Here is a 22,995-nt window from a genome sequence, read left to right on the forward strand (position 1 = left end):
TGCGGACATTCATCTGGACACCATGTCATGGTTAGATTCCCTCAAACACAAAGGAAAAACAGAGCAAAGCAAACAGAAAACGTGGAATAAGTTGTTTGACAGTTAAAATAAAAAATAATCCAATAACACATTGCATTTTAGGTTTGCAGGAAGACATTTAAACAGCGATGTGATGATTTATTAACGAACGTTTCCCTTATTTTGTCCAATCCATGCGCCTCTGGTGAGGCTGTACACACTCACTCACTCACTCCCTTCCTCCCTTTGCTCCCTCTTTCTTCTCCTTCCCTTCCTCGCCTCCCCACATCGCGCTCAGCCCAAGCTCCACGACTCGAGTGGAGAAAGACAAAGAGTGACAGAGAGAGAAAATCCATATTTCAAGAAATGTCTTTTTATCTGTGCCATCTCCGTCTCTCTCTCTCTCTCTCTCTCTCTCTCTCACTTGAGACAAGTCGTTCCCCATTTTCTTGTTCTTATAAAATTTTTAAAAGCCTGTCTGAAAAAAAAGAAAAAAAGAAGAAGAAGAAGAAATTCTGACTGATCCTGTAATGGTTACTCATTTCTGTCTCTCCCGCCAGCTTATCACTGGCTGCAGGGCACTGGTGTTCCTTATAAATGCTTCCCTCATCTTTAGTTTTCTTTTTTTTTCTGCTAAAAAAAACCTCTCATTTTTACATTTTTGGCCATGGCGTTCTCGTCTGTCTGGGTCAGCAGAAGAAAGTCCAGCATTATTATCAGAAACATTTTGCTATTTCATTTACACGTGTATATAATTTTCACAGAGTAACTGTTATGTTCTTGTAAGTATATAGAAAAAAACAACAACACCTACCTAAAAAGTTTTTTTTTTTTAAGAGTTTTTGAAGTTACATTCAGTGGCTGAACTGAAGGGGAAACGGACAAAACAAACAGACAAGTAAACAAACAAATAAATAAATAAACCGAATGTCAACGGAAGAAAACGTCACACAAAATAGAAACCTCATCGTACATCGAACAGTGCATCAAATCCTGCACTTAAGTTGAAAACCAAAGGCAAACGTATGTCCAAGAGTTGCAGATCACAAATAGATATATCTATAGTCATATATAAATGATTTTTCTTCTTACCGGTAATACAATAAATACAACATTAGTAAATGGCTACAATTGACTCTCTGACCATGCCTGACAGCATGTTATTAGTACAACGTTTAAATATAGAAGGATGTCACTAAAGTAGAGATCCATATAAATAGAAAGGTCTAAAGAGACTCTTAGTAAAACCTTGTCTGCTTGTGACTTCTTTTTTTTTCCTCCCCGCCACCCCCCGCCCCGCCACACCCAAATTCAGATAGTGCTTTTACCCTTTTTGCCCTTCCCAGAATCCCTTTGCGTTCAAAGATGGATGGAAGAGTTTCCCCCCGTAGCCGCTGTCTCTAAATGGGAACCCCTCCCTCCCTCTCTCCCGACTTCCTGTTCCATCCACCCTACCCCCACCCCCCCCTTTTTATATCCTACCCAACACAATGTACAAAAAAGCAGTTTACTACACAGCACATCCACCTCACACCACAACACTACAAGGACATGTTTGGTAGTGATGTCAGGGGCTGCCAGGCCTCGGGCAGACATTTTCAGCTCCGACAGTGGACCTCGGGGGCGAAAGCTTGTGCACTCCTCAGATAATTACATCAAATCCGCCCGACTTCTCAAAGTATATCTTTGCACAGATGAATACAGGGATACTTACATATTCAGATTTTTTTTGTTGTTGTTGTTGTTGTGGTGAATTTTACAAAATACAGACTAATTGACAGAAAACGTTGCCAGGTAAATGGACAACTACACGGCTGTAGTTTGTTAGTGGAAGACAGGCTCAGAAAAAAAGCTTTTTTTTTTTACTATCTGAAGAACCCTCCGTTATCTCCACTACAGGTCACCATGTGACATGTCTGCTGGACCTGTGAGCTCTCAACACACACACACACACACACACGCACACACACACACACAATCTGCCCTCTCCCCATCATCATCACCACCACCCCCATCCAGTGGAGAGTGAGGTGGGTGGGGCGTGGTGGTGGAAGGTTTTCCACCAGGTGGGGGCGGGGGGGGGAAAGGATGTTGTCGGACTGTCTTTTCATTTGCAAAGACACATCAGCGTTCTCCACTTTTCTTTGTCATTTTTTTTTTTTAAAGACATACTTACTATATTACACACATATACTATATAATACGTATGTACAGTAGCGTTTGCTTCTTTTTTTTTTCCTTTGAAATCATAAACTTAAAAAAGTTTACAAAAATAAAATGTTTTATGTCGACTTCTCTAATTGGTCTCCTCCACTCAGCAAGGCTTGTTTTTGCAGGGGTGAGTGGTCTCCCGTCGCCCACACCCCCCCTTCCATTCCCCCCTCCCCCCCGGACTACAGGCTCAATGGTTCAGGCCCTGGCCTCAGAGCAGGCCCAGAAACATCCTCCGTCCATCCCTTCCTTCCATCTTCCTTGACCCCTTCCATTGTTGGTAGAAGGGCTCCTTTACAAATCTGCTCTTTTTGTTTAAGGTCATCTTTTTTTAGTGTCCCTCTGTGTCCATGTTGTTCTTCTCTCTCTTTTTTTAAGCTGATGTCCATCTGAACTCATCCCTCTAGTCTTTCTTTTATTTACTAAAAAAAAGAAAGAACAAGCAAGTCAGTGCAAGACATTCATAGACACGTTAAACAGTTTACACTTGTTTTTTTTTTACAGTATAACAAATGTAAACTGCTTAGTTTTTTGTTTTTTTACAATGCATCTTAAAGGAACAACAAAGTAAAGGAAACATTAGTATATACAGCTCAACCATCTTCACTTATGACATTTACGATTAACACATGAAATAGATACAATTATTTTACAGAAAAAATGAATTGAATACATAAAAAAATCAAGAGATCCCACAGAGAACACTGAAAACCACCTATATTTCACATTATGATTCCAAACTGAACTCACATCTGCCAGAAAATGTAATTTCATAGAGAGAATATCTACGATCCTAGTGAGACTTTTTTTTTTTTAATGTTAAATGTTAATGTAGGTACAGCCAGATTATTGGTTGATTGGATTTTGTTTTTTCATGACAGCTGCATGCCCGACATACTTTTCATTCTACCCATGATGTTTGACCTGTTTGTGCTCATTATCTCCTCAAACTTAGGAGTCCTTGGGTTAAAAAAAAAGAACATTTCAAGGTTTTTCATCAACTCTGTAATACATGTATCACATCAAGAACCATTGTTGCCCACCTCTGAGGATTTTGTTCTTAAATCTGCACGAGACAACCTTGACTTTTCTAGTATAACACACGTGACAACAACAGTGAGGGAGGGAGGGGAGGGGAGGGGAGGGGGCCGTGTGTCCTGTGAGGGTCTCAACTTGACAGAGTTTTTCTTTTAACACTTGGAGATGAGTTGAAGACTGTGCACGTGTGTCGCGAGTAGACATAAATGAATTTCAATATCACTTTGTAGTCGCTCGGCCCCGCCCCTCTGAAGAGAGGAGCCGATTGAGGAAGAGTTGCCAGTCGCATGCAATAACGGCGTCCTCTTGTCTCTGTTTTTAACGAGGCCGCTCCTGCTCAGGCGCACTTTCATACCGGGGCCACGGCAGAAATGAGGCCTCAGAGGGGAAAAGGAGAGAAGATGGAGGGAAGGAAGTGGAGAACAGCGGGGGCTGAGTGGAGTGGAGTGGAGTGGAGTGGAGGGGGAAGGATTGAGGCTGCAGTGTTGCCTACACGCGGATACCCGCAAGGTGAGAGTGGAGCTGAGGTGACAAATATATTATTCACGCTGGGCAAATACCTTCCACAGAAGTTAATGGGTTGAGAAACCTGTGATCTCCCCAAATACCATCAACAGCCACCGCACCATCCTTCACCGCTCCACAGGAAACCCCGACAGGCTTCCGCTCACTTCTCTACACCTGCCTGTACAAGTGTGTTAAAGGTCCAGTGTGGAAAACTTTGGTGAAAGTATTTTCATCCCGTAGAATAGAAGATACAATAATTATAATTATTATTATTATTATTTTTTTGTACAAATATACAATGATCTGATTGTATGAATTGTTGAGCTGGGTCAGCTCTACACACGCTCTCCATTCTGCACCTTTTGCATGAAATATGTTGAGTTAATTTCATTGAACGCTTGAAAAAGAGGTTCCTAATCTCAATGGGATTATCCTGGTTAAATACATTCCATTCTAATATATTCTTTATCAATGTCACCAGTACATGTTACAGAATTTTACACACTGCACCTTTAACTACTGTAACTCATGAGCTGAGAGCGACAGACAAACTCATCAGTGCCTTGATTTCCCTGACATTGTGTGAGTGAAAAGAACAGACAAGTATAAACCTGACATGTGTCTCTTTAAAGTCATGTATTGAGATTTCAGTATTTACAGTTAATTATGATATATAGATTATATGAAAAGACAATGGAAAAAAAACAACAACAAAAAACTAAATCAATGCTGCATTCACTGACACCGGGGGAAACAAAGACTCTTTTTATGCCCCGTGCATTTATGCATATTTATCAGGTACTGACATGAGTATATACTGGCATAGTGTGATTAGCCTATATGATAGAAAACTAAGAGATAATTGGATGTGGAGGAAGATCTAACAAATACTCAGAGTGACACACGTAGTAAATCATTGGGTACAGTCAACCACCTACAGGACAACAAGCAAATAAATCACAGAGAGCACACGTTTAAACTACGACACAGTTCTTGTTTTTCATATAAAACATTTATCTATAAAAACCCGTGTGTATGAACAGAGGGAGAGCACAAATTTAAAAAAAAGAAAAAGAAGTCATCAACACAGAAAATGAAGTCACTCTGCACCTTAGCTGTTGGAGCGTTGCTATGATGAGCTCCACTGTGGCTTTAGGAAATGAAAAGAGAGGATATTATGGGACATTTTCCGAAACGGTGTGATACTAGTGTCACACGGCTGCGGAGGTTAATTCACCGAAAAGCCAAACTATCATCGTAATCAGGTGCTCGCAAATGACCTATGGGGACATTTTAAATGAAAGGACAACACAGTATCTGTCCCAAACAGCTGTGCACTGCTGTTCTGTGGAATATGATAACAGGAGCACATGATGCCGTGTGATGATTATCTGTATGTCCATGTAAGGAGGGAGGGTCAAATAAGGAAGTCATTAAAGTGAACATTTAAGGAAGAAGAATTGCACTTAAGTCATGTAATGTCATTTCTCCCCCACATTAACAACCTTCAATATTGTTTTTTTTGTCTCTTTTTACAGCTGGTGGTTTCATGTCAAAAGCAATTGACAAAAACAGCTTTTATTTTTAAACTTGTGCTCTCCATTTTCTCCCCTAAAACAAGCTCAAATGAATAAAATTGCTTGCTAAAGAGTCGGGAGACGGGGAGGTTAATAGAAGGTGCTATGGTTCAACAGAGGACGCACAGACACACAAATAAAGACATTAAATTTGTCTGAAAACAGAATTAAAGCTTTGTTCTTGTCATATAAAATGTCGACAAACCACTGATAATGTACATAACTATAAATAGGAAAAACATATATGTATATATATATATATATTATGTATATATATCGTTTGCTTTTAATATACATGTATTTTTTTTAGTATAAGAACCTAATATCAGTATCACTTTCACCAACAGACTAATAAATACTACGCTATTACACCCTTTTCTATGTAAAACAAGTATACAGACACGTGACTTTTCAAAGCCATAAGACAGACATGTATTTAAAAACTGTAAAGTGCATGGATGGAGTGACTGATGGAAGAAAAACACAAAAACCAGACTTTTATTTACAACAACCGTTGCGAGAAGCAGTTGATATCCCATCATTGCTGAATGTACATTGTACTCCATGTGATCATATTGTCACCAACAGTAATGAATGGAACATGACAACTGTGTACAATACAAGGGATATTTCATTTTAAAGTTTTTTGTTTTTTTCACATAACCTGAGGTACTGAAAAAAAACCCATTCAAAACAAAAAAACCTAAATAATATTGATATTAAAACCTAAAGAAAGTAGAATTAAGGGCCTTATTTAATGAACTGTTGAATTGTTTTATGATAAAATACTATGTAAAAGTCTGAGGGCACCACTAGATATGTTGATTTAATTCTATTTCATTCTAATTTCTATGATAAATGTCATCTGGAAAGTTGGTCTTATGAGTTTAACTCATACAACATGTGTATTTAATGCTCAAACATGTCTTGAATAACTTGAATAAATCTGCTGTAACATTAATTTGGCTTCCACTCCAGGCTTAAGAGAGCCAAGCGAGCATAGATCACACTAAATACTTGTCAATCAAAATGATCCAGTCAGTGAAATGAGTCATACGTAATCATGGTAATAGTGGTAGAATGTAATATGCAGAAGCCACAAAACAAAAAAAGTTAGAGTAGTGGCTTGTGTTAGGAAGTGTGTGTGTGTGTGTGTGGTTAGACTGGGAGTGAATGCTGCAGCCTCATTGGAAACACCGGGAGAGCGATTGAAAAGATGCAGACAGACACCGGTGACAGCAGCAGACCGAGTATAGTGCAAATGTGTGTGTGAGCTGGTGTGGTATATCTTCAAATGAGATCAGTGCTTATTGACTGAACTCTCTTATCTCTAATCTGTAGGGTAAATTGCCTCGCCTTGCTGCTTCTTTTCACACTCCCCTTTCTTCCTGTGCTACTGACTCTCCCCTTCTCCACAATCCCATCAGACACAGCAGGCACAGATGCTATTTACTGGTGGGAGAGTTTGAGCGCGTGTGTCTGACTGCCAGCGAGAGAGAGAGAGAGAGAGAGAGAGAGAGAGGGAGAGAGAGTGAGATTAGTGGGTAAGTGAATGCTTGGGCGTATTGGGAAGTGTTGCCTGTTGCTTTTAGCGTATGTCTTCTAAAGCTCTGCAGCGTGATTGTGTGCATGCTGAGGTGAGGCCATTAGTTTGCTGATGTATCAGGCTGATATGATCCTTTAAGTTAAAGATCCCACATTGTGTCTTTTTTCGATCACACAGCAGTTCTCGGAGCCTGGAGCGATGTCCCTATATGCCCTCAATGCACAGTCTAACCTATACTCTCTGCTGCTGCTGCTGCTGCTGCTGATGCATTTAAATCATTCCACAATAAAGCCTGGTCATACTGCCACTCTTGTTTCTTGTCTGCAGTCCTTCATTAATCTTATCCCAACTGGGAAACACTTTACATTACAGTACAATAGTAATACTATGGCACAGTTTAATCGAGCTAAGGCCGTAGTCTGACTAAGACAGGCAATCGGACAACTTGTCCAGTATACATGCGGAAGTGAACGGTGAGATGGATGGTGCCGTGGTTCTGTATGTTTCTTATCTTTCTACATCTTGGTCGAAGACCGGGCAAGAACATTTTGGTGCATGTGCAGAACGCCAACTCCGACTCTCGTCTGACTAATCGTATACATGCAGGAGTAATCGGACTATGAATGGCATTATCCAGGTATGTTAGTCCGACTAAGACGAGCTTGATTTTAGTTAGATAATATTCACTCTGACCTGTTTACATGACATTAAGAACATCCAAATGATCGTCTTAGTCCGACTAAAATCGGACTTTTAACATACATGTAAACTGAGCAATAGCTTGGTAATAACAATGTAATGAGCGTGTGGGATATAAGGAAGGATCAATTTCAAGATCATAGTCTGGTAATTCTGATTCCCATAATGTTAAAGTATTCCACTGATGGTAGCCTACATTATTTCCCAATCTCTTACCTTGGAAATGAAGACTTTGCCAAATGATTACTGTACTGTAAGGTAAAGTGTTTCACATGGACAGGTGTTGAGGAAAAGCTACGTTCCCACTCCCCATATTCCACTCCTGCTGTCCCTACTGCCCATCTCTCATTTAATCCGTAATGGTGTCAAATTCTGCCGCCATGCAAGTCAGCCCCTGGTTTGCCATGGTACCGATGCATCCACTGGGTACAGAAGTGGCTGAGAGTGACCTAGAGGTGTAGGGCAACAGACCCCGCCACTCCTTTAAAGGATGTGGGCGCTGCAACACTGTGCCAGAAAATCCAGAACAAGCCTAAAGCCAACAGGTGCCAGCCAACATAGCTCGCCAAAACATTCCAGTCCACATTTAACCATCTGTTTGTTTCACATAAAGGATATAAAACCCTACAAAGCTTTTAGTTTTTGGTGTTATTCAACAAACATATTGAAACACAATCGTCCTCTGATATCAAATCAAATGAAAAGTGTAACATGCAGTATGGGATCTTTAAACATAAAGCATAAAGAGGAGAACCAATTCAAAGTTACACATGAGTTTACAATCTTGACTTGTAATCCTGGTTCCATTTCAGCCAATCTTTACCAGACAAACAAACAAACACAGATCACCTTTAACTACAAGTTTTACACATGTAGAGAAGCAAGTTAAATCTGTGTTTATAAATCTAATGTCTCACTCAAGAGTGGAGTCACTGGAGTCACGTCCACTGAAAATGCCGTCTATGGGACAGATATCCACTCATAATTGATCAGGGATCTCACGAGCGGGACGTCAGGGTGAAGAAGACCAAATGAAATGCAACTCAGCGAGAGTAGAATGTGAAAGTGAGTATTGGATTGACATTCGTCTATCGGTGCGGAGCGTACTAACATGTTAGGCGGTGAGAAGTGGTGCCCGCATCCTTCAGGATTTTCCCTCTTTTTAAATAAACGGATGAATCACATTGGTGGCGGCCCGAGCGCGATTAATCCAGCTTTAATGAGTTTTATTGTTTGCCTGGAAATATTTGTCAGTGTTCCGCGGCAAATACGGGAGGGTTGTTACTTGGTACGTGTCGGACGTGAGGCCATGAAACAGCGGAGGAGCCTTGTGGTGTTCTCCTTTAAAGCCATTCAGCAGTAATGGGATACCTCATGCCTCTGGCGCTATGCCAGCGATCAATGGGCTCTAACACACTGCTGCCCATTCCGCTGTGGCTGCCATAGCTCCTGCTCCACCCTGCTATACATCACTTCCTCCGGCATTCACATCCCATAATATATCACACGCTTCCTCTCACCTTCTGAGTTTCATTATACATCACTTCCTGTGTTTTTATTTCTGTTGTTTTTGAAACAGTTTCACCTCCTTTGGGCTGGGAGTCCCATTAAGAGAGTGTGGAACTCCGCTGCAGTGGAGCCAGTTTGTGTCAGGGGGTGAATGGCTGTGTCATTTACTTAATAAATCCCAAACAGAAAATTTGTTTCCCCAAACTGGAATTGCAGAGCATTAGCGCTCTTAATGTACACGGGGAAAATGACTCATTGGGACAATAAGGGTAGGGGGGGAAATTAGACTTAGAATTAAAACTAGTACAAAAGGCCACTCCAGAGGAGCGGAGTCGCAGGAGCGATAAAAAGGAAACGAAAGTGAGTGAGAAGGAGGGAGACTCAAAGTTTCTCTTTCCCAACGTTTCCCCCATACTTGTCCCCACCACACACATTTCAATACAAATATATTCAAGTCAACACTGTAACAAAATGTTATTCTCCAAAAGAAGTACAGTACATCAATCAATGACAATGTGTACACAAGTTTGAGAAAGATTCTTGTCACATTTTGCCACCTGGAATCATTTCGTGTTTAGTTTTCCATAAAGAGAGTAAAGGTGGTGATTTAGTGATATCATTGGTTGCTGTTGTTTTTTGTTTTTGTTTTTGGTGTGTCTGTTTTGCGGGGGAAGGAAAAGGGGGCGTGTCTCCCTCTTTTCTAGTAGGGAGTGAAGCGACTGCACCCTCCTCTGTAAAGGCTAGCCTGCAACATCAAAGATGAAAAAGCTCCAATCAGTATTCAATGTAGTTTGTTATATGAATATTAAAGTTAAAGTTAACATCTCTCTCTCTTTTTCCCCCATAGAAACGTTCCTCCCTTTTTCCTCCACGTGATTCTCATTTATTTGAGAGGGATTTGGTGTAAAGCAGTGAGTTGGGACATTTGTGCGATCGTTTTATCGATTTATATTAAAATGGTGAAGCAATTCTGTAGCACAGCTTAGTCAGCGACCACGTTTAAAAAACAATTTAAGACAGTCCTCGTCGAACTGCTATTTCATTTGACATGTCCACGGCGAAGACACTGAATCTTTAATCGCCTGAGCACATTCTATTTGATGATTCGTGTAAAAAGAAAAGAGCAACCGTCATTGCTATTAAGGCGTTAGGATTGGAGATATTAATTTCTACGCTTTGATATGTCTGAGATCCAACGCTAAATGAGCTTCGTGTGGCAAAAGCACTTACTGAGTAGCTTTCAGCCATAATATGTGATCCTATCCAGAGACTTCACTTACTAACACTTCAAAACTGACAAATCCCAACTAGCCCAGCTTTGCTTTTTCTCTGTGTGTGTGTGTGTGCAGTGAATCAGTCCAGCTGGCAACAAAATGTAGGAAATTCAATTTTTTTTTTACTTTAGTTAAAAAACAAGACAATTCCCTAATTCTAGAATGTCTTTTTTTTTTTTCATTAACTGCTGCCTGCATTGTGGGACAGCTACGACCAATCTGCTTTGTGAAAGGTTTGTGCCCACAATACATATATATGTATATATATATATATATATATATATATATATATATATATATATATATATATATATAAATATATATACATATACATGTATGACTTTGTTTGAATGTAAAGTCTATGGAAAAAAGAGGCTAATTTCAGGTCTTCTTCACTTGATTCTGTAAAATATGTTCCTATTCAGCAAAAAATAGATAATAAAGCACAGTACATATGTTTGATTGACAGCTGGTGTCATCTGTGAATGGTGATCCTGAGGCTTCTTTTTTGAAATCACATGACCACATACGATGTTTTATATACAGTTGATGGTTGTGTCAGAGATGCAGGTGTTTTAAGCTGGTGTGGAGACTGATGTAAGTCATGCCAACAGACTGTAGTGCACTGTGTGTCAGGCTCACTTTCCCTCCCTCCCTGCCTCCCTCCCTCCCTCCCTCCACATCTCAGCCCACACTGCAGAGGTAGAGTGTTTTAAACTTGTCGTCTTCAGCTTTGACTGACACCGACTGAAGTGACAGACCACTTATCGGACTTTACACAGCTCCCTCTGGAGACACAGTTGACATTACACTTCTTCTATCGGCGGTAGCTCCCCTTCATCACCTTTAAAGACACTGATGTGGCCCCCTCTTTTAAGGTCAATCATTTTATTTATGGAAAACAATCATACTGGTATTTCTCAGTAACTAATACACTTGGGTAAGATAAGATTTGATTAATATAAAGACAAAGGTTGTACTAGGTTATAATTACAGGTCTCAATTATAAAAAAAAAATTTTCACTACCTAACTCTGACCAAAATGTGCTTTTATTATTTTTGTTCAGAACGTGAGGCTGGGTAAAGTTTTATATAATTGTTTTAAAATCGCGAATCCAGAATTTTAAAATTGTATCAAGGGGTGTCGATTAGACGCGGCAGGCGGAGGAAAAAAGGGGAGGAGTACTTTGAAGGAAAGAGAGAGGAAAGTGTTGAGTAATAAGGAGGAAAAAAAAACACAGGCCACTGTTTTAATTAAGTAAATGAAGAGGAAAAAATGGTCATAATTAATGAAGGCTTTTAGCTAGCAGCTGCACTATAGGAAGGGAAGGGGGACGGGGTGGGGGTGTTTTGGGGGGGAGGGGGGGTGGGGCATGGGGAGGTGGTCGGGGCTCTCGCTTTCCATCACCACAAACATGTCAGCACTCAGCATTAACCCTCATCTGTCTTGAGTCCAAGATGCTGCACTAAGCAGCAGCACAGGAACTTGAATTTTCCCACTCCTTCGCCCACTTTTCTTTCATATATATAGTCTTTTTTCTCCCCCCCTCCCCCCTTTTTTTTCTACTTTAATCTCCCACAGCACGTTGAAGCGTGTACTAGATGGCCGTTAATCTTTGGAGGAAGTCCCTACCCACGCCCTTAAAAGAAAACAAATTGTACTTTCTGTTTCTTCCCCATCTTCTGGGGTTGCTCTGTTTCTTTCTTTCTTTCGTTTGGAAGTTTTTTCTTTTGTCTTTTTTTTTTTTCATCTTTGATGTTAGCTGCAAAGCTAGCTAAAAACAAACATTAACCATTCGACTCCCCTTGCAAAATTTTTTTTCTTTTTTTGTTGTTGTTGAAGAGACTGTTTCCTGTGGGGGAGGAAATTCTCAGTCTCAACTGTATTTCTTGGGAAGTAGTTTCAGGCCGATGAAATTGAATAGGGAGTTTGAGAATAAGGAAATGTCCCTTTTTCATTTACTGAAGTGGCAGAGATTCACATTAAACATTAAAACAGATCTCTCGGAGGAAAACACAACTCACACAGGTACAACAAGTAGAGAAGTAAGAGCAGACTCTTTCAGGTTTAAGATATTAATAAGGCATGTAAGCACATGAAGAGGGGTTTTACTTTTACTGTTCAGCAGCTTTAGGTATTCACAGTAGACACTTCTGGTGTAAGATATTCCATAGTTGTGTATTACATTATGTTATCAAAGAGCGTGAGGATGGTGCATCTGCCCCAGTTCATCACGAATCCGAATACAATATTCATATGGTTAGAAGCTAAGAAGCAAAACAGAAGCCGACTCACCATAGTGCCTACACTGTAAGTCGCCGCAGGACCGATCGTATGGTGATATGGGTCTGCTGTTGCATAGACTCTGCCATAACTGCAGACGAGAGAACAGACAGAAACAGCGTTAATAAAACAGCACAGTAGGAAATACAGTGCGGGACGCACTTGCAGCGTCTCACCAAAATAGTACCATCACAATGATCGAGATTACGAGTCTCGCAGTGTCTCAGTAATTACCATTTTTTTAATCCAGTTTGACGACAGTCGTTCGCCTCTCTTTGGTTTACAGGCCAATAATCCTGACTTTGAGCTTGATCACCATCACAAGCCAGACTCACATCTCATGTCATTTGGGGAGGATTATTCTCGTGCTCAGTAAAACAGAAGCAGCTTAAACAGTTTCTAACATGTTGGGAGTGCTCCTGACGACGAGTAAGTAGGTCTTTATGATATATAAAGTGCCAAAAAGTGATCATAAAGTTAGATGAAGACCTCGCAGAAACAAACTCAGTAAAAAAAAAACAGCATATTACAGCCTCCGTGAAGGTAAAACTGTTGAATTAGACTCGACCAAATTAGGTGCAGCTTAACAAACTACCGACTGAGTATATTACCCCGCGTATTTAGCACCCGCTCGGAACACGGAGCGAGTAAGGACAGCTCTGAGGCTCAGAGGGAAGTTTTTTTGTATACGAGGCAGTAGATTTTACCCTCAGTGACATTTTGACTTATTCCCTAAACATAAAACTATATGGATTCTTTGAACCGGCACAAATCAAGGGTGAAGTTCATCAGATGGAAAATACTGTTAATTGTTTCCCTGTTCCCCCAACTCCACCCAGCAGACATACCTCGTGCATGTATAGGTCTGATAATTGATGGGGAGTGCTAAAATGAGTATGCATGAGACACATAAGGAATTGGGTCGTCGATTTTAACTGAGGTCTGGAGGAGAGATCTATAATCATTTCCCCCTCTCACTCAAGCTAAGGACAGACCTATGGGATGAAAATGCAATCAATGTTTCCCTATAAATGTACGTTGTAAAGGTAAGAGTGTGTGATTGCAATGATTTGTTTTACCCATTTCAATTTATGAGAAAAGGGGGACAAGTGTTTTATCTTCCTTCTGATGGGGAAGGATTGCAATAAAAGTAACGTCAGCCAGAGGAGGGGGAAAAAAAAGAGTGAGGAAAGATAAGAAAGGGAATGGAGAGAGTGATAGTGAGTGGTGCATGGCTGAGAGGAGGGAGAGATGAGATTATGAACAAGTAGAAAAATGAAAAGATAATTCTTTGGGTAGTGGAAAGAGAAAGTAGTAGCAGGCGAGGAGAGAAATATATTATAGCTTTGTAAAAAAAAAAAAAAAAAAGGTTGAATCAGAGGCCACAAAGTAGGAAGGTAAAATAAAAAGTGATTTTTGAGACCTGGTTCATTTATCTGACAATGTCCCATTAACTTACCTCACTACACTTTTCTCTTATTCACCTGTTCAGTGTCTTCCCCGTCTGCTCTGTATCTCCCTCCATCTCCCGGAGTCTTATTTCTTCTCACCGGCACTGGCGTGGAACAAATCCCCTCCCTAAACGCCCCTCTCTTCCCTCATTCCACCCCGCCATTTCTCTTTGTCTGATGCCACCGAGCACTTTATTTATATTCCTCTCTTCCTGTCGTGTTTGTTTATTCTCCTCTAAAAGAAACGAGAGGAAAACATAGGTCTGGGGAGCAAAGATAAGTGGCTGCGCAGGTACAATATGTGTTAGACTATGTATTATAGAGTGAGACCTGAGGAGAGGGGAGTGGGGATTTACATGCGGAGGGAGGAGAGGCATTGGTCTTAGTGTAATCTGACACAAAGCTAGTATGAAATAGTGTGATATACGATATAAGACGGGTGACTGAAGTTAGAGGGCTGCTGTTAAATGCACATACGAGTCAACTCTGTCAGTGACTGAAAATGCAGAAAGTGTGAAGACAATAACTTTTGTGGTATTTCTGTTTCCGGGTATTTGAAAAACTGACACACATTTTTCCCTAACATGATACTTTAGTTCAGACATAGGCTGGATTTATATATATAAATATATATATATAAATATATATATATATATATATATATATATACATATACATATACATATATATGTATATATATATATATACATATATATGTACTATATATGATACTATAATGTTTCAACAACACATAAGAAGATGAAAAAAAGAATGCACACACACACACACACAAACTTAGGACGTCCATATAAGGAGTTGTGTATTATTCCCACGGCAATTTACCGCAGATGCCCCCGTGGCACAGATCCGCAGTGCCGCACGGACACTAAGGGTTAAAGTAATAGACATGTGTGAAAGAGAGCAGAGTAAAATGTCCTTGAACCGGTTGCTCTCTGTCATAGCCCGGCTTCTCTGATGTGGGGAGCTGTCCGTGGTGCTGACGTAACAGTCCCAGTGTCGTTTTAATGACTTCCAGTGACAGTTTTACTGGGCCAATAAATGACTAAGGCCTCAGACTCGAACTGTTTATGTAGGAGAAAAAAAAAAGGGGGGGGTTTGATAATGGACTGAGTGAGACGACAGGACTTTAATATACTTTGCCATTTTAGTAAACAGTGCTACGGCTACATTATCGGGTCAAATAACATGAGTTTAACTGAATTTGAGGTGTCATCATTGAATTTAACAGTAAATGAATTGTTCTAGGTAGCTTCAAAATGAAGCATGTCAAGGGGTGTGCGGTTTTAAAGAATTGTTATAGTGTTTCCTGTCATCTGACAAATGATGGAAGATGGACTTTTGCTTCATTAACCCTTTAACACTGAGCGTATCGCAGACGACACGTCTGCATTACCGTAACTATGCGACGGTTTGTGCTATCGGAAAAATTCAAAAGGTTTCTGAAAGCTGAGAAGTTGTAGGTCAAAGCCAAAGTGGTTATTACTGTAATTTAATTCGCGTTGTTGCAGGACATGTTTATTTTTTTGTTCAAATTTCAAATTTAACACACAAAATCTGGTGTTCATGTCCAACTACAATGTTTTTCTTCTTTTTAAATAGGTTTTACGCTATTTTAACATGCAGCACACTGTAAATAACGGCCAGATATTGAAAGTTATTCTGGAAAAATAGCACTTACTCAAAAAGCACTTACTCACAGGATCATTTTCTGGCCCTTTTATGGTTAAAATAAGCAAAAAAAAAAGTCCAGACAGACATTTTTGAGGCTTAGGTGTTAAAGGGGTTAATCTAATCTCAAGTAGGCGGTAGTAATCTTGCATGTGTGTGTGTGTCTGTCATAGGGTGCTTTTCAGTCTGAACACCGGCTAATTGTGAATATATTTGATTTAGGGGTTTCCGTATAAGTCTCTAAGAAAAAAATAAAAGTGTGTAAACTGACCTGATACAGGCTGTGAGTGTGTGTGTGTGTGTGTTTACTCTAGAGAGACAGGAGAGGGGCAGAGTCTCTCAGTTGCCAGCTCATTCACTCTGTGTAAGACCTCTTTTATCCAACAATAAATAAAGCTCCTTCACAGCCTCCAGCATTTGCCCCGTCCCCGTCCCCTTCCCCAACTCCACCCCACTGCCCAGGCTTCCCCTTAAATCAGGAGAGCTTAAAAATAGAATGAGAGACACAGCATATAAGATGAGCTGAGAGAGAGTGAGAGAGAGAGAGAGAGAGAGAGAGAGAGAGAGAGAGAGCATGAAGAAGGATATGCTACACATGAGCCACAGAGGGAGAACAAATAACAACGAGAGTGAGAAGGAGGGAATGTGAGAGAGGGGGGAAAAAAACAAAGGAAATGAAATAATTCTTGTGGAGAGGGACATGCCCCCTCACCTGCTCTGCTCCGTTCATAATTCTCCCGAGTATGTTGCTTGCTCCCTGCCTCTGATAAATCTTACATTATCGTAGGCCTACAGGCTCTTGCTGTGGCTGTTTCTTATCAGGCCTGACATGCTCAATCTCCCTAAGATTAGCTCCCCAAGCAACTTCGTGTGCACACACACACACACACACACGCTGGAGCAGCGTGGCTAGTGGGTGCGGGCACTGCTCAAACACACACAGGATTTTTTTCACCAACACATATCACTTTTGATCTGGAGGAATCACTAGCAGACGGCGTGCTCCCACAGAGCTGGGGGCAGCTGCACCGGGAGAAGAGTAGCGGTGCTGTGAAGAGCAGAGCCCACAGCGGAGGAACAGGCAGGGGCAGGGGCTGGGGTGAGGATGATAAGGTAGAGCACAAGGCCCCTTTAAGGTTTATGGATTAGAGGTGAGAGGATGACAAGGTGCTCTGAGGGAACTGACAATTGAAAAATGCAATGGACCACACTGCTCTCTCTCTCTCCCTCTCTCTCTCCTGCCTGTGTTGGCTTTTGTTGGCTGTGTGTACACATGTAGTTTCCCTGCTGCAGATAGATGGCAGCAATTTAAAATGCTTTCAGTTCTGCTCATCATCCGTCCAGGTAAGCCCGTGTGAAGATTGTTGGGTTGTATATCGTGTGACACACTGTCACACTATGGACCACTTAAGATTGTGCACCACCAGCTGACAAGACTGTGAGGTGAGGCTACTCATTTGCTTTGAAGGTCCAGTGTGAGACTGCAGATTGTTACAAATGGAGGACTCGTCTTTGAGTATCAGAAAGCCAGGGACTAACAATTCAAGAAGTGTTCAAGAAGATCAAAACTATTGTTTGAGTTTAAAACAAGAATTCCATCAGAGCTTAATCATATTTTAAGTCAGTGTAGACTGGGAGACTGGGTTGGACGATGTCCTCCTCAAGACAAACAGGATGTGAGCAATTTCGTCCACACAATTTATTAGGTTCTATAATTCGTCTACCTGCTGATGCTATTAACTGTGAATATGTCCCCGTATTTGATGACACATTTAGTGAAGGCTTTAAAGCTTCTTGTGAGGTGTAAGAGACCTTTTTTTTTAAAAAAAAAACGTCTGTGCAACTTTTTAAAAAATCAGGAATATACACTGTGTTTTTGAGAAATAATGACTACAACTAAAAACATAATTACTTCACCATGAAACGGTCACAGAGCTGGAGGCCAAACGTACCTGTCACTGTATGCAGCTGCAGCAGTACCAGCCGGCTGGGCATATCTGTAAGCTGCATAACCTCCCTGAGAAGAGACAGCGGGGATTTAACATCAGCTTAAATTAAGGAACACAATATCAGCAGCAAAAATTCTAACTAGACTAACGGTGTGCAAAGTGTTAGTACGATATTTTTGCCACGACGAGATTAAACTGGCCACGTCGACGTCAATGTCGACATTGAACTCAACATTTCAAAAAATAAAGTTGGAATATCATGTTGACGTTGCTCCGCCATGTCGAGTAAGAGTACTGAAATATTCAAGGACAAGTAAAAGTACTGCTGCTGGTAATACAGTAGTACAACAGTAAAAAAGGGACACAAATCTGACGTTAATTATTCTTAATTAAAGTCAAATTAAAGTGCTGACAAAATAAAATATGTAAACACAACATGTGTCAGTCAAAAATGGGTCAAAGGTCACAAATGCTTCAACTTTCTCACTCACTCAGGGGCCTTAACTAGCACCAATTCACCTGTTCTCATCATTCATGGTTGAAGGACATCTATCTATGTATCTGCGCTTATCCTTTATGTGACAAAAGGATTTTACAGGGCCGCTGTGTGTGATATAAGGTCTATGGGTGTGCGCCGTCATATCTTCAATTCAATTTTCAATTAAATGACGCTTAATGCAATCTACATGGTACCATTTTGCAAGAAGAGAAATGTTCTCTCAATCAAATCCACATTTGATGTGGTTGTAAACAGATCATGGTGTTTTTGTTCATTCTTCTTCGTCTATAGGCTTTTAGTTGCTACAACTGCGTGCTTATTCATGATGGAGGAGCGCTGCTGTGAGGTTATTGCACAAACGTCAGTGGTCATTTCAGCACCACGGACACTGGACAGCTCCTGACCTGCTCCTCAAGCGCTGGTGCACTTTTGAGCGCCACAAAGTCTGTGGCTCTGATCGCTTCCCCCTTTGCCCCCTTCCTTCTCAATAAAACAGCTGAAGTAAAATCCACATTGTTGGTTTAATATATACAGTTGGTGTGTAACTCTCTCTCTTAGATATTCCAACTTTATTCTCGAGTTAAATGTGAAAATATTGACCGTGAAGTCGACGTGGCGAGTCTTTTCTTCACGTGTGGCCCTAAAACTCCATCGTAAATCAGGGTCAAATCTTAAAACATTACTCTGTTGGATATATATACATAACAAAAATAAAAAATAAATACATATTTTTACTTACATATATTTCCGCACCATAAAAGCCATCCTGGTACACCACACTGTTGACAGAGGACATGTTTGGATTAAATCAAAAATGAATGTCCACATTTTCTTTCCGTGTCCCTCTTTGTCTGATTTCGAGGTTTGAATTTAATTGACTGAAACTGAACTAAACTAAAGTGAATGGAAGAAGGAGAATTTATTATATTACAAGCATACGGTAAATGACTAACAACAAACCAAAGCCGTCACAAATTATTTCTCTGTCTTCTCATCCTTTCTTACAACCCTGTTCTCTCTCTTTCTCCCTTCATGTTCTCCAGCTCTCTCTCTCTCTCTGGAGCAGGCCCATTGGAGTGTGCAGGGCGGCTCGTAGCAGTCCATTCACAGCCGAATAAAGAATGACACATTAGAAAAAAATAGAGACAAATTTGGCCATTCTGGAATCAAAGAGCAATTTTCCGCTCTATTAGAAGGCAGCGTTTTTGTTTTCCACTCACTATTCTTCTATAACTGCATGTGTGTGTGTGTGTGTGTGTGTGTGTGTGTGCGTACGTTAGCCTCTGTGTCTGAGTAATACTGTAAATTAGATTTGTGCACTCGTGTGTTTTCACTTGTGGAGACCCGTCATACAGTGTTTATTTGATTACGTGTGTTTGTGTCACTGGGATGTGTGTTGTGTGTTGTCAGCGGGGCCACTCACGCTCCGTAGGCAGGGATAGGTGGAGGAGGAGGTGCGGCGCGGAACGTGTTGTAGACGGCCCGGCCCCTCCCTCTCAAATGGGCCCCTCTATAGGCCATGGCTGCTCCTGTACTGGGGTATGGAAAGCCTGTCACTGAGACACACACATACGCACAAGTGTTATAACATTACGTTTCATATTTTTCCTTTATGAAGCACTTTAAAAGGATTTGTTTGCCCGTTCAGGTTTTTTTTTTTTTGCTGACAGAAAATCCTATAAAAAAAGATCAAACCTGTCATTATGTTGTCAATCCAGAGCTGCGGTGTGTGGATTCCCTTAAGTTAATATAAAAAAAAAAACTTTCCCTTACTCTCATTTCCTTGTGTCTGAATGATGAGTCAGCATTTTCACGGACGGCCATTGAGGCACTAAAATGCAAAGCAATGTTGAGTAAAACTCGTTGGGGGGGAAAAGTACTTATTTTGCAAAATACGCCAATCAATTGTCCGTGAATGTCAGGAAACAGACTTATCCTCATCAGCCGAGTGACTCGGCACATTTCCTCATTATGAAAGGTAATTACATTAATATTGACAAAGCATATTTTCTGTCACAGAAGACAGGGTTGTTTTACCATGCTGGCTGAATTCTATTTAAAAACATAATAAAGTTGCTTTTTCTTTAAGACTTAATGTATATTTTAATATCTGTAATATTGTTAGTAACCAAAGTTTTGGAATGTTTTACAGTTAGGAGACGCTATCTTGTCACAGCTTTTGGGATAAGATGAACCACTCATTTAGCCATAATTCATGTTGATGTCGACCTTTTTTTGATATAAATTCAAACACTGCTATTGTTCTCCAGAGTTCTTGATGAGTCTGACAACAGGAATCTTCTCTGTACACAGATCTATATTATAATAGAGTCAGGACAACTGATGCTCGTCAAAGTTCATTATCTTCTTGATTGGTCACTGTGAACCTCGGGAGACTTTTACCACACATCTGTGCAGAGGATGATTTTGTGTGTGCTACTATAATTACGGACACAAAAAGATGATGCAGACATGATGAAAAATCCAAAAAGGATGGATCACAATTACGTTACATAACACAAATCAAGTCAGTCGGCGTTGATTAAGACAAAAATCTGGCCCGAATTCGAGTACATTCTCGTGATTTCTGAGAGGAACCCAAAAACATTTGACAGGATATATGTGATTATAAAAGGAAGAGAGAGGGAGGGAGGGAATGCGACGGAGTTAAAACACAGAGGGAGGGAATGAAGCTGGCAGAGTCAGTGAGAGAGAAAGAGAGAGACACACAGAGGATTGTGGAGAGGTTTGGCTCAGCGTTTGGCAGCGGTGACACAAAGCAGATGGCCTGTATTGTTTGGAATGGCGGATTCAGCCTGCGGCCATCCTTCATGCATACACACATAAACACACATGAGGGTCACCCATAAATAAATAACACAATTCACACACTAAAAATACAAGTTTTTCTTTGATTGCTATCTACTTATCCATTTAAAATTCTCCTTTTTTTATTGCCTTTGACATTTATTTCCCCACCATCTTAAGTCGAAATGCTACTTCAAAATCGTTGGCACACGTTCAGGAAAGAGTCTGGCGTCCAATTAAACAAATTTTTTTTTACTTAATTTAAAGCTACAGTGTGTCACTCGTCGCGGTATTCCTTTGTTGTTGTTGCTGTTGTTGTTGACATCATTATTCTGCCTCTGTTTGATCTCCAGGAACAGAGATAATTATTTTTACGCTTCATCTGAAAACAGCCTCTGTCAAGCAATACTATCAGACTTGACTGAGGGAGTGTTTGTGTGTATACAGCAGCAGTGCTGTCTCTCTGTCTCTGTCTCACACACAACATTAATATGCCACACGGTCAACATACAGTCCACTGGCAATATATTCTGAACCACTGATGAATCCCTGACTCTTCCTCTGTATGTGTATGTGTGTGTGTGTATATATATATATGGATATATGCATATAAGCAAGCATGAAGACATGCATATGTGCGTGTTATTGCCCGTGTGACGTATATAAATGCAATCTGATAATGAGCTGAGGCTAGTACACGCTACAGCGGCGCTGTAATAACCCTTAAATCATGGCCGAGCGTCTTCCTGACAGCCAGTGGGCCCATAAAATAAACAAACAACATCCACACACACACACACATATAGTGCACACTGTATGACTGCACACACACACACACACATATACCTTATCTGGAATGCATAGGCGGTGCATGAGAATTGGTTGTGATGATGTCAGGTGGATTCATTTATTAAACGGAAGTGTTAAATATGTAGACATATTTATGTGTGTGTGTGTTTTTAGCATTATTATAATGTTATCTTTGCATTTGGCTTGATATGTGACTCTATGTGACCTCACTGTGTATGATGTTTACAGTAACGCCTCAAATCCAAGAACAAATGTATATTTAATAGCGTATCTAACTAGTTGCTTAATTAAATGCGTGTGCTGTAAAATTCTGTATAATCTATATCTCTGGAATTCGCGAGACATCCGGAACTCTGACTGTCTTCCCTCTCTTCAAATCCTGTTCAAAATCGCCTAATACTCTCTGTAATTTCACTCTGCCATTCTCTGTTTACCGTGTCGTCCTGTTGTCTGTTGTCTAGTCTCTGTAAAGTGTCCTTGAGTGTTCAAAAGGTGCTCATAAATAAAATGCTTTATTATTATATATGATTAAAGCTCCATATTGTTTTTGAATTCCCATTTGTTGTTTGAACATTCTGTATGTCTGTCTATAAATCATCTTAAATGACATTTATTCATATTTTTTGATGTCATCTTTCTTACTTTAGTTTCGTCTTGTTATTTGTAAAATAATAAGAGAGCTATTACTTGTCATACTAAAGTAAAACCATACTGTATGTACAGTTACCATCCTCACTCAGTTCCCTTTTTAAGTCTAGTCTCTAATGACAGACGGTAATAATACGACAGAGGCCAGAGTTGATCTCATGACGCCGGTTGAACTGTGGAATTCTGTTGCATATGTTAAAAAGCACTGAGCCTCTTGCCTTGTTGCATTCCTGCCTGCATTTTTGCATTTTAATTCTATTTGTTGTGTTCTAAAATTTTGCTCTGCCAAGCTCTTACATACAATAACTCCCATGAGAGGGGACGGCACACACACATGCACACACACACACACAGACACACACGCATACACACACACTGCTTTGCATATACCCAGTCGAGGACATAGTCAATCAATCAGTATTACATTTCCCTCATTGTCCTTCAAGCCTATGCAGTCTATTTTACCCAGTCACCCAAA

The 22,995-nt window shown here is 40.4% G+C and overlaps 1 protein-coding gene across 10 annotated transcripts in view; it reads right to left on the reverse strand.

The window, feature by feature from the left end:
* Positions 1-2,412: 2,412 nt before the first annotated feature.
* Positions 2,413-22,995, reverse strand: part of rbfox3a (RNA binding fox-1 homolog 3a) — a 359,399-nt gene continuing 338,816 nt past the window's right edge. For 9 of the 10 annotated variants that reach the window (XM_058621179.1, XM_058621173.1, XM_058621176.1 and 6 more), the window contains 5 exons: positions 19,675-19,807; positions 18,991-19,030; positions 17,756-17,820; positions 12,676-12,754; positions 9,533-9,850 (listed from right to left, as the gene is read on the reverse strand). In XM_058621179.1, coding sequence (XP_058477162.1) covers positions 9,806-9,850; positions 12,676-12,754; positions 17,756-17,820; positions 18,991-19,030; positions 19,675-19,807 — 362 coding nt within the window. In that variant the 3' untranslated portion in view covers positions 9,533-9,805. Of the gene's footprint in view, positions 2,652-9,532; positions 9,851-12,675; positions 12,755-17,755; positions 17,821-18,990; positions 19,031-19,674; positions 19,808-22,995 lie in introns of those variants that run through there. The other variant, XM_058621175.1, reaches the window with a different exon arrangement.

The sequence above is a fragment of the Solea solea genome, chromosome 21, assembly GCF_958295425.1.
Source record: "Solea solea chromosome 21, fSolSol10.1, whole genome shotgun sequence".
NCBI lineage: Eukaryota > Metazoa > Chordata > Actinopteri > Pleuronectiformes > Soleidae > Solea > Solea solea.